The sequence below is a fragment of the Penicillium expansum genome (assembly GCF_000769745.1).
Source record: "Penicillium expansum strain MD-8 chromosome Unknown contig159, whole genome shotgun sequence".
Classification (NCBI taxonomy): Eukaryota; Fungi; Ascomycota; class Eurotiomycetes; order Eurotiales; family Aspergillaceae; genus Penicillium; species Penicillium expansum.
In genome coordinates, this window is record NW_015971418.1 from 117545 (window position 1) to 129925 (window position 12381).

A 12381-nucleotide genomic window follows, 5' to 3' on the forward strand; every position below is an offset into this window, starting at 1 on the left:
TGGAGACCCTGCGTGTATTCATTTAATTCATTTAATATTAGAACAAATCAAATCACTCTCTGTGTAATCCATACGGGTAACTCCGTAGTAGAATCCAAAAATAACGAGAATTAAGATTAAGTCACGTGGTCTTTATTAACCCCTTGGAAATCAGGCAACACAGATTATATAAGGTTAACGGCCCCGCGATTCACTTCTTGGCACTTGGCTTTCTCTTTCTATACTTTCTACCGAGTACCTATGACAAGCCCAACTTGAGAAAACTCTCTGTATTTTATTCTCTGAAGTAACTCAAGATTAAAATGCATTAAAGTCAAATGACAAACTTCACTTTTGATATATACGCAACGCTATGCCGAATTTATATCCAAATCAAACAAAAAGCTACTTCGACCGCCAAAACGGCTTCATAACAGACCGCATATAAACCAGCAAGTAAACCATCAAGTAATTGGCAACGGTAAAAGCAAGGAAGATACCAAAGTATGGCCAAATCTTCGAAGAATCCAGACCAATTCCAGACAAGTACTGAAAACACAGATTAGCATCACTTCCAGATACAACAAAAAAAGTTTTCTAGGGAACAAACTCACATCATCACCAAAGCTATATTCACAATATCCACACTCAACCATCCCATCTGGGTTGGAGAGATACCCCACACCCTTCGCATCAAGCCAGGCACCCGCATACTCGCTGCAAGTAGTGTTGGGCGGACTCCCAAAAATAGTCAATTCAGACTGAGAGCAGACAACAGGGGTACCACGGAGGACAGAAGTGAGCACACCGCCAATCCAGTATGTAAATGGCGTGACGTAGTACATGGTATACTTCCAGAAGGCAGGCATCTGCGATTGCGGACGGAGGATACCGTTGAAGAGCTCGCACATGATAATAAAGAATGGCATGAGGGTGGCGGCGATCATTGAGTCAGCGCTATAGATTGACAAAATATATTAGTTGACAAGATCACGGCGGAAAAATAAATGGTGCTGGGTTATACTAGACTCACCTCAGAGCGGCAATCCACTGACCCCACGAGGTCGCGAATAGGAAGAAAAGGAAGAACATCAGGAAACAGTATCCCGCCGCAAACCCGAGTGGGAGTCCCACCATGAAATAGTATAGGACGAAGAAAACTACGCTGCCGACGACGGAATAGGGGATCTCAGAGATGATCTGGGCTGTACAGAATGCCACCCAGCCGTATACACCACTCGGGCCTTCTCTTGCTAACCAGATATCGCGGTTCATGATGAAGCGCATGGATATAGCGTTGATAAACTCGGGGACAAGCATCAGGACGAGGAAGCAGGAGAAAGCCTTTGACTGGAGGTCCGTGGTACTGTTCCCGATCTGGAGGTAGGTGAGGCCGTTGATGAGAGCGTGCAGGAAGGAAGAGTAAAGACGCGAGTAAGGGTACTCAGCGGTGCGCCAGAACTGGCGACAGGTCCGTTGAGTGAGGAGTTTGATCTGCTGGCTGAGAGGGGGCAGGGTTGGAGGCAGCGAAGGGGAGCGGGTATTCTTGTCGGACCGAATTGAAGCGATTTCGTTCTTGACTTCGGCGAATTCTTCTGAGTTACGCCAGACTGCCGCCCAGTTTGTTTTATTTCCCGTGTCTTTTGTACCGCCGACGGCTACTTCGATGAGGAAGTCGGCTGCGTTGGTGACCTTCTCTGGGATGTTGCCGTGTCTCGCGAAATACTCGAAGATTGCGTGGCCGGATTCGCCGACTGGGCCGAAGTAGTATGTGCTTCCGCCGGGGCTTAAAGCTAGAACACGGTCGAACTGGGATGTTGTTAACATTGATTTGTGATTAGAGTGGTTGGTACTTACCTCTTCGAATTGTTGCTGGTTAGCTTGGTGGATGGTACAGAGGACCGCCAGTCCCTGATTAGCGAGACGTCGAAGCAGAGCGACAATACTAGTTGCGCCCTGGCTATCGAGTCCACTTGTCGGTTCATCCAGGAAAAGAAGCAGGTTTGGTCGAGCGCACAGCTCCACTCCAATAGTAACCCGCTTTTTCTTCTCGATGTCCAAAGAGCCGATCACTGCGTCTTGCAATTCAACCAGGTCTAATGTGTGAATCACTGTTTCCACATACGCCAATTTGTCCGCCGTTGGAACGTCATGGCTTTGTCGGAGCATTGCGGAGAACTCAAACGCTTCTTTGATCGTACTGCTTTCGTCGTGGATATCCATTTGCTGGCAATATCCGATCTGTCGGTTGAAGGACTGGTCAATTGACCGGTTGTCCACAAATAGAGACCCAGATAAAGTGCCAGGGCTCTCTCTTTGGGTGAGTGCAGTCAACACTAAAGGTTGTTAGAATCAAGCGATCCATTAATTTCATTGGGGATCTTACATGTAGACTTTCCTGCTCCCGAGGCACCAACAAGAGCAGTCAAAGATCCCGGCTTGCAGTATCCACAAACACCATCCAAGATCTTCCTAGTCTCCTTTCCAATTTGCACATTGAGCTCCAAGTCAGACCAGGAAAAGGTAGACTCGGTAGCTGTAAGTGTCTGGTCATGCTTTGTTTCATAACCAACAGGCGGCGCAGCAGAATCAACCGAGACCGGCGATTTCTCTTCATCGTACTGGACATTCTTTTCCTTCTGGAAGAGTTTCCGGGAGCTCTTGTACTGGATAGGGCCGGCACTGTCCAACTCCCACTCAAGCACCTCGCTCAACCAGCAGGTCATACCGATAAAGGCGACGGTGAAGAGACATAAAATTCCAAAATTGCGCCAGACATTGCTGTAGTAGAATCCATACTTCATAGCCAGGTAGTCATCACCATTCACGACGGTGCTGCCAATCTGACTGCCAGCATAGGCACAGGTTTGGTATGCGAGGTCCGTATATTCCGAACCGGACGGAATAATGGATGCGGCCGCGCAGGTGAAGTTCATGTTGTGAAATTCGGCCGACATGACTGCTTCGTATGTATACAGAGCAGGAGTTGTATATGCGAGCCATCCAACCCAAGGAACATCTTGAATCATCTTGTCGACAGAGAGAACGTAACCGCCGAACACGATGCAAAACATAACAGAAACTCCGCAGTAGCGGAGGGCAACTTCAAAGTTATTGGATAGAGCGGCGAACACACGGAATTGTGCCGTCAGGCAGATCGTGGACATATAAATAAAGAGGCAGTCGATGAAGAAGGGACCGGCCTAGAAGAGTTAGTGTCTATACTTGCGGCAATATTCCGAAATTACTCACATCAGACCGTAGACCGGAGAGGAAATACATGACAATCAAATACAAGAAGACCAAAAGCACAGTTGTCACCATATCTGAGAGAACTCGGGCCAAACACACAGCGCTGGGCCTCACAAAAGCGAATTTTTTCTGTCGACTCAGGATATCACGACCCTGCATGGCTTCTTCCAGCTCCGACATCTGCAGCCAAGCAAGCAGAATGGAAGAGTAGAAGAGCACACCTCCGCGAGAGTACATACCGTCAGTGGTCTGGGGCTGATCGTAGAACATGGATCCAATCAACAAGCCATATATCACGCAAGAAATCAACTTGATGTACAGTGAGCCCGTATGTCCTTTCAGCTGCCACATTTGACGCTTCGCGCAAAGAACGACCTGTCGGAAAAGCGAAATCGTATATGGCGACTTGGACGAGACAAAGCGTGATTTATCACTCTGCACCGTCTTCTTGAATTCCTCTACGCTGTCGCACTCCGAATCCACTAGGCCGGAAGACCGACCGACAAACTTCTGATCTTCGTAGGTTTCAACAGCTCTCTTGATTCTAGCGAATGCAGCACTCTGGCGGAAAGCGGCTTCTAGTTCGATGGGGCCCTTCGGCGCGCGGTTTTCCCATCCAGCACGGAACCGCCGTCTTTCAGGCAAGGTGATACTAGTCAGAAAATCCGAAGTTGTTTGCATATCAGCGCACTCATAACCCAGCTCTTCGAAGTAGCGCTTCGCCTCGTTGGCAGATCCTTGGTATAGCATGCGGCCCTCATCAATGAGCAGTACCTTATCCACCAGCTCATATATAGCATCTGAGGCTTGGTACAAGGTGAGCAAGGTTGCTTTGCCACAGGTATCGGTCATGATACGCAGACTGCGTGCATAGTCGAGTGCAGAGGACGCATCCAGTCCTCTCGTGGAATTATCCCAACATGCTACCGATGAATCCGTAGCGAGAGATTCAATGATGGAGATACGCTTGCGCTCTCCGCCGGACACGCCGCGGATATACTCATTTCCCACCAAGGTGTTCATGGTATGCGACATGCCAAAAACCCGCCCATAAATCTCTAGGTACCGGGGAATCCTCTCCCGGTAACGCTTGGGGGTCTTACTTTGCAGGGCAAACTCAAGCGTTTGACGCACTGTCAGAGTGGGGAAATGGACATCGTCCTCGGGGACGTAGGCCACGACGCCACGGTAGTGTTTCCTGACTTCATCTGGACTGAGGCCGGAATAATCGATTGAGCCCGTGACACCCAGAAAAGAAGAATGGTGGCCAGCGATAGTTCTGAGAAAGGTCGAGCAGCCGGCACCAGGACGACCCAGAACGCTACGTAGTTCAGTTCAATCAGGCTGAATTCAGTAAGGATGGGTTAAGGTTCGTGCTTACAGCATGATTTCCCCGCTCTGCACGACGCCGGAAAAGTCCCGAATAAGTGGACGCCCATGCTCGGGCTTCTTCTTTGCGATCCATGGCTGGACCGTCCACTCATAGATATCCTGGAGGGTGAGGGTACGCCACAGGGCTGTAGCGAAGGTCTTTACATCTGCGTGAGTGTCCCCATCACCCCAGGTTGAGAGGGATTGGAAACACACACCGAGGTTGGCTGGTTTCTTGCCCTGGACTTGTTCCTCGAGGAACTTGTCGAAAGAGGAATGCGGTTCCGGATACTTGGGATCCGGGTGAGTTTGGGCGGTTAATGTGTGATGGATATCGGCGAGGGCATTCTCATCTTCGTGTGAGACCTGCACTCTTGGAGGTTCATTGTTGTGTTTTTCTGTAGCAAAGGAAGAACTATGCTTCAGGTGGGGGTGAAGAGGAGCGGGCATATTGAGCCTTCGGTGGTGTAGGTCAAGAAAATCCCGAACTCATTGTACTATATATGAAGAAATTGCACGGCCTTGATTCATATTTATAAAGAGCAAGAATAAGAATTCAAATCAAGAAAAAAAAATGAGAGGCATGACTAGATGCTCCCCAAAAGGGAAGCCAAGGCTCATTATGATGAACGTGGAGATGGCCAACCAATCAGGGCGGATGAAAAAGCACAATCATCGAGATGTTCCTCGTGGGTCGGAGACGATATCTGACCATATCGTCATATGGCCAATGACAGGAGGAAAGTGGGTGCGAGTCATAGTCCCTTTTTTTTCCAACACTTTCATTGCTTTCACCAATTTCGGCAGTTATTCTGAGAAAAGCTTGAGATATAAAAAAGAAGATAAAAAAGAATCCGATTTCAGCGGAATCCGCGGCCACCGCGCGATTGTTTTGCAGAAAAAGGAAGCCAAGAGGAGAAAAAGGATCCACACGAACCACTGTAGAGCCATGTGGGAACCAGAGGGAAGGAGATCATTCTTATAGCGGCTAACTCGTTAACTGTGTAAAGTATACGAAGTATAGATGGATGTACTAAGTACATACTAGCCCAATTAGGTCTATAGTTAGGTACTTAGGTACCTAGGTATGGTCTAGAATTTGAACACATCCAAATATAGTATCTAGTATGTTCTAGTGCACTCTAAATAGAACATTTAGGGCATTCTGTTATAATATGCTGTATACCTATCACACTATATAGTTCCCAAGACACCTGCATGCGTTGTCATACACAGATCACCTGGGCAGTGTCAAGTGTCAAGTGTCAAGTGTCAACCCCCGCACTTTTGACTTTCGACACTTTTTGCACCGGAGAATTCCTTACGTGGCGGGCTTACTAATATCCATATCTTCCATCTATGGGTGGATGTGCAGTTGTGCCTCAGGTGTCTATTTACCTGTACCAACATGAGTTAAAAGACGAAATATCATTCATCAATATGACTATACTCATGTTCTATACAGACAATATAGAATATATATCTAGTCAAATAAAAGACTACAGAATATGAAACGCCAGCTTTAATGACAACTATTGCAAACACCAACCTCGCTCATCTCCAAAATCATATTCCCATCCTATTTCCTAATCCAGTCTAGCGCCCCCAAGCTCCAAGCTCCAGCCTCGACTTCCTCCCCTTCCCTCCTCCTCTCCCTACCCCAAAAATGCAAACCCTCTACAATGCTCTAATCCGCACCCACCACATCACCTCCCGCAAAAAAGTAGCTGCGCTCAAACGCGCCGCAGACACACACCAATGCGCCGTACTCCTGCGTTCCGGCGGGTGTCCGGGGATCATGTATGTGGAGGGCGGGAAGGAGCCGGTGGAGAGCTGGGTGGATGTTGTGCGTCGGCTGCGATATAAAGATTTCCAGTTGGTTACGAGGCCCGGGGTTGTGAAGGAGGAGGGTGGATGTGGAAAACAGGGGACTGGTGACGGGAATAGGAACGGGGAGGGAAAAGATGGGAAAGAGTTGGATCTCGCGGTAGGATTGGATGAGGTGGAGAGTGTCAAGGAGTTTGGGGGCATTATGGCGAGGAGGGGGATTTGGAATTGGTGGAGGAAGGGGATGGGGTATGCTTGATGTTTTCATGGGTTGCATTTATGGTGTTGTTGATGATTTGTGTACTACTTCCTAAGATATCCAATTGAATTTTGCTTTCTTATACACTAATTGTCGTTGATTCATGCATTCCCTTCACAGGGCTAATATCCCAAACGCCATAATCTACCTATGTTACATATCTATACAATAATCGAGAAGGTGCGAGTTTCCACTCAAAACGGCGCCGGATAACTGAGCAGCTTACAGACATCCTACATCAAGTTAGCAACCACACAATTTATCCCCATCCCCAGAAACGGACATACCTTTCGTTGTCTCCGATATTTATCATAGATCATCTTCCAAATCTCTCGATCCCGACACCCGCTCTCCTGCGGCGTGCCAGGGTTATTGTCACACTTCGGCTGCTCCGCCGCCAACATTTCCTGCGGCCACATAATCCACGGCTTCGGCAGCGGCCAATCCGAAAAGTGCACAAACTTAGCCTGCGCCAGGGCATGGTCAGGATCCCAGACCTCATCGTCATTCCCCAGGAACTTCCGATGATCCTTCGTCCGGAACTCGCCAGTCAATAGGCCATACTGCCGGTGCGGAAGAACCATTGCAGAGTCCCCGTACCGCCTGTTCAACAGCTCCATATCATACCGGTTATCTGTCACGTTCATATCGATTTGACCGTTCTGGGCGAGTGTAGTAACGTCGGTCAAGGCAAGGTATTCGCGGAGGGAGGGCTCAATGACGACCATCAGTGACGAGAGCATTTTTTCCGGGAGAAGCCAGTAGGCACGTGGCATGGCGACAGTGGTAGGTGGGAGGAAGAAGAGCTCGTCCATGGTCTGGAGGAGGATAACATCCGAGTCGAGGTGGATGACGCGGTCATATTCGTGCTCGCCGAAGGCCATGAGCTTGGCGGTGCTAGTATCCCACGAAGCCCTGGAACCGGAGACTATGAAACGGGTTTGACATGTAAGTAAGTGTGTTCAAGAGGCTAGGTCAGTTCCAATAGCGGCAGCCCAACTCACCCGATGGATCCTGGACCCCCTCGATCTTAATTGGGATCAACACCACTTTATACTTGTGTTTAGCCTCAAGTAACAACTGGCTGACACGATCAAAATCATCCTCAACAACGAGGTCCCACTCTTCGGGGTAGAACAGCACGCGGTCCGCCTTACTGCCGAGTCTATGCAGAGCCTCGAAGACCATCAGGCAGTTGCACATGTAGACCTCGTTGGTTGCATACTGGGTATAGGCAAACCGTGACCAGTCGACCTCATCGTAGTGGATATGGGGTAGGGGCAGGGGCGGAGGACGTTCACGACGTTGCCACAGCATAAATAGGACGATAAGCGCGACTACAGCCCATGTTCGGACATGTCGTAGTTGGCGTTTGACTATGGAGAGACATGGTTCATCGGGTATGTCGAAGAAGTCATCTTCCGAGGCATTGGAGCCCCGTCGGTAGGGGAAGGCGGGTTTTTTGGGCGGCATTGTTGGAAGGTGAAGCTATTGACGACGCAGTGGGGATTTGGATTATATGCACGTGATTGCTATGTCATCGGTGACACGAATCCATTTTTGGAATGTTAAAATGGGAATTTTATGTTTGAAGGCTGAAACAAGCTTACAGGCTTGAGATTCCAATGTACGAAGTTGTGGGGAGGGGCCCACCTCTCCTCAAGGTTGACCGTGGGAAACATCTACAATGTTACGCGTGGACGAGCAACTTTCTATTCAACCTTTTTTTTCTTGATTTCAATTCGTAAATCTATTGGATCTGAGTTGATATTTATGCCAGGAGCCTAGGAACTAGTGTTAATGAATAATGATCTATTAAACTGACGGAAAAAAATATTTCATCTGTGATTACAAGGCGAAATAATACAAGTACCTCTACTAACATTTACATAGCAAAAATACAAAAAATAGTTTCCCTGGGAATCGAACCCAGAACCTTTCCGGAACATACGCTAATCGCGCTTGTTAACGGAAAATCATAACCGCTAGACCAGGAAACTGTTGTATGTTTCAGCGGAACGGAAAGGAATTCATAAGCTCCACTAACATTCGAGCAGCAAAAAATGCAAAAAAATAGTTTCCCTGGGAATCGAACCCAGAACCTTTCCGGAACATATGCTAATCGCATTTGTTAACGGAAAATCATAACCGCTAGACCAGGAAACTGCTCGACCACTTGGGCCAATTGATGAATATGCAGGCAAAAATTGGCATTATGTCCCAATACTAAGTGTGGTACACATATGACAAGTGTATTGTCTCTCCATGTCCATCTATATCAAGGGCATTGTTTTTCTTTATTCTATTACACCTCCTTCCTGTCAATTTGAAATACTAGATAGCCTGGCTCGATCCGGAACTATCATATCCACTAGGTTAGTTGGTCATTGAGCATCATCTATGGGTGGTCCACGCTATATATATATGGAATGCGAGAGACAGCATCCTCCACATTGAATCCTTGTTTTTTTTTAATATCGCTCCATATTTTCACACCAATAAGAGACCATCATCTATTTCTCCTATCGATGTAATATATCACTACGTTGAGCACAGAAAATGCATAAACTTTGCCAATGTACGAAACTAGTACAGGTTGCCCTATATGATAATACTGTGCAACTTTGTTCATAATATCATACCTCCGTACCAATATTAGAATACTAGACCCCCTGGTTTGTCAGATAGCTGTATGAGAAGGACATCATTCCATGGATTTTTCCCACCGCGTGCGATCAGATAGCAGACTCTCTCGGTATCTGCCATCGGCACCGTAGCCTTATCACCGTTTGCCTTCTCATACAAAAGAAGCATCTAACCCATCCCTGAGAAGAGCTTCGACCGAGAGAACAGATAATGTCTGAGCTGCCGAAAGCATCAGAGGCAGTGTGCCTTTCCTCGTTGGAATAAGGGGCGCCTCGTAGATATTGGATCCATACTCCACCAGCAGCTTCACAAATTCAGCGTTTGCATTCTTGACTGCAATATGAAACGGCAGTCTGTTTGTTTTGGGATTGGATTTGTTCGGGTTAGCGCTGTTTGCCCGAAGGAGGTTGAAAATCGGTAGGCTCACAGGTTTGTCAGATAAAGCCGTAAGGAATGCACCGTGTGGACACTAGTCGGGTTTCATATTGATATTGAAACCGCCTCGATCAAGCAGTTATCGTCGGGATGTTGTGCGTCACCTCGTGGGCTCAGGTCCTTGACGGAACTAGCAGATTATGCGATGAATACAACAATCGTATGATTCCCTGGCTAAAAGTAGAGAGCAAGATAAAAAGTGCTATTCCGGACCTTATTATATACTAGAGAGCTATGTACTGTAAATCAATGAAACCCCGCAGAATGAGATTCACCCCCATCGGGTAACAACCTCGTTCCACCTGAAGAAATTGACCTCCCATCATCAACCTGAACAACAATATCCGTCTTGACAGTAACACGTCCACCATCAAGATGCTCCGGGATCTCCGCCTTTGAAATCCGACTACTCGAGCGCTTATGATTATGTCCATCCCACTGATCTTCCTCATCTTTAATACAAGCATTGGTCATATTAGTTACCGTGGCCGAATCCAGCCACTGGTCCTGAACATGGGCGCGGCGTTTCAGCTCTGTATCGGGCTCTTTGTGTTCCGTTGACCGGGAGCGAGACCAGTAGCCGTGGCTGCGGCCTTCACGTCTGTGGTCGACGAAAGAGCGGAGGAAGAGGCGGGCTACTGGGGCACATGAGGCGAGCAGGATGCTGTAGTTTTCAATTCTGGGGCTATTAGCAAATGATTTTGGTGTCGGGAGGTTGTAGTTGTGCTTACTTTACCCAAAGAACAAAGCTCACAATGTTATAGGTGAAGTCCTGTCTATCACCGAGGGATTTGAGTTTCTGGTGAATGTATTAGCGCTGCTATATAAGTCGAAGAAAGACAGCTTACTCACATAGGTCTTTATGATAGAAGCACAGCCGGACAGGAGTAGTGGTCCGCTGAGAGTGATGGTCTGCCAAATCCGGCGGGATCGGACGGTGCCACTGATTTTGCAGAATTGGGACCAGAATGATGTGTGTGGATTACGGTGAAGAGTTCTCAGGAAGAACTGCCACAGTTCGACGGCAGCGAGCACGGCGAGGAAGAAATCGATAACGGTATTGAAGCCTGTGGGAATTGCAATTAGCTTTGCATTGAGCCGAAGTATGCATCATTTTACATACCTCCTTGTACAAATCCGACAGTCGTCTGGACAGTCGGTGATTGGCACTTAACCGAACCATCTTCAGGGAGCGGTGTCCACATATAGTGGAAGTATTGTACTCGATTAGTCTGCAATAAGATTAGAATAGGCCAAGCACCAAGAAGGAGAATGCTGACTGTTTGATATGGGTTCGGTCCGCACTGGATAATGATTTGGACGATTGTAACCATATTGACGACAACCTGAACAACAGCACAGACAATAATAGATAGGCGAATCTTCTTGTCGCTCGCCGCAAAGCAAGTCAAAAGAAACCACATCATACCTGCGCGTGAGACCATCGCCGAAGTGACAGCCAGTGGCTGTGAAAGGAAGTCCCATTTCATAGAATTAAGACGCTCTTCGTTGGTTAAGTAGAAAAAATGCCTCCCAAGGCCCCAATTGGCACTAGACAGAGTTAGTGGGTAGCATGGAAATAAGGATAAAATTCGATCTCACCTCATTTGAATAAATATCATATGGGTGATATCAAAACCCCAAGCCACGAGGAAGAACAGATCCTCTGTACCCCAGATTCGACCGGGTGCAGTGACCTGCGGTAAAGCCCAGCGCACCCAGACCTTGATGGCATAGCGGAACAACAATGCCACACCGACGATGGCTGTGAGGACCTGCTCGAGGATTAGTATAAACACACCCAGAGGCAATATTTCGCCGAGGATAGCATACCCAGCAAGCTTGAAATGTGCCAGTTCCTATTCAACATCCGTGTTAATCTTCTAGGTTCATTTGCTTGGCTTTTGCCACGAGGTAAACATACCGATGTTAACATCGCCCTCACCAGGTTTCGGAATATCCATAATTAAGATGAAACACAAGGACCCGGTGTGTGGAGCAGCCAAGTATTCAGCAGATTCTCGATTATAGCGCGGGGAGCCAATTCAAATACTCATTGGCATGGATGCGAGACGAGAACGATGCGCGGGGTTTGATCAGATGGGTCGGAAGAAATAAAATCGCATCCAAATCCAATCCAGGGCCAAGGAATATTAGACTCTTGAAAGTTCTTAGAAATGGAGATTACGTTAAAACTCTCGCGCGAACTGATTTATAGGTCAGAACCTTGCCCAGAGGGTCGTTTATCGGGTGGAATGGCCCATATAGTATGATTGAGAGGAAACAAGGGATGCAGTGTAAACCGGCAGATTAGGAATCAGGTCAAGTGAAGCGAGTTGCTGATGTGTTGAATGATATGGTGGAGCATTAAACCCTGGATACGGGGTCATGTACATCAAGTTCTGACGGGAGTCAAGCGCGTGGCCAATCCGGGAGTTAAGAAATGCGATAATTAGATCGTGGCAATAGACAGGTTCGCATTTACAGGACCATGTGGAGTGAAAAGAAGCGACATTTCTGGTGGAAAGGGGGATAGAACCATGCAGTGGCCATTCGATTTGCAGCAAGGGATGTGACAAGGAATGAGAAAAAAGAAAACACATCAAGTACGT

The 12381-nt window shown here is 47.6% G+C and overlaps 4 protein-coding genes across 4 annotated transcripts; 1 reads left to right on the forward strand and 3 right to left on the reverse strand.

The window, feature by feature from the left end:
• Nucleotides 1-384: 384 nt before the first annotated feature.
• On the reverse strand, nucleotides 385-5052 carry PEX2_048780 (putative ABC multidrug transporter; the record flags this gene model as incomplete). Its single annotated transcript, XM_016742153.1, has 7 exons — nucleotides 385-528; nucleotides 594-936; nucleotides 1013-1788; nucleotides 1837-2315; nucleotides 2366-3182; nucleotides 3232-4552; nucleotides 4613-5052. 7 exons carry the CDS (start codon nucleotides 5050-5052, stop codon nucleotides 385-387), a joined length of 4320 nt encoding a protein of 1439 aa, XP_016595231.1.
• A 1216-nt stretch (nucleotides 5053-6268) lies between these two features.
• Nucleotides 6269-6688, forward strand: PEX2_048790 (uncharacterized protein; the record flags this gene model as incomplete). Its single annotated transcript, XM_016742154.1, has 1 exon — nucleotides 6269-6688. One exon carries the CDS (start codon nucleotides 6269-6271, stop codon nucleotides 6686-6688), a length of 420 nt encoding a protein of 139 aa, XP_016595232.1.
• A 194-nt stretch (nucleotides 6689-6882) lies between these two features.
• On the reverse strand, nucleotides 6883-8161 carry PEX2_048800 (uncharacterized protein; the record flags this gene model as incomplete). The annotated part of the gene is made up of 3 exons (XM_016742155.1): nucleotides 6883-6921; nucleotides 6976-7616; nucleotides 7693-8161. The coding sequence occupies 3 exons, from the start codon at nucleotides 8159-8161 to the stop codon at nucleotides 6883-6885; spliced, it is 1149 nt and encodes a 382-aa protein (XP_016595233.1).
• Nucleotides 8162-10015: 1854 nt separating this feature from the next.
• PEX2_048810 (uncharacterized protein) lies at nucleotides 10016-11733 on the reverse strand (the record flags this gene model as incomplete). Its single annotated transcript, XM_016742156.1, has 8 exons — nucleotides 10016-10448; nucleotides 10501-10568; nucleotides 10622-10836; nucleotides 10893-11001; nucleotides 11050-11320; nucleotides 11372-11544; nucleotides 11603-11628; nucleotides 11694-11733. The coding sequence occupies 8 exons, from the start codon at nucleotides 11731-11733 to the stop codon at nucleotides 10016-10018; spliced, it is 1335 nt and encodes a 444-aa protein (XP_016595234.1).
• Nucleotides 11734-12381: the final 648 nt, after the last annotated feature.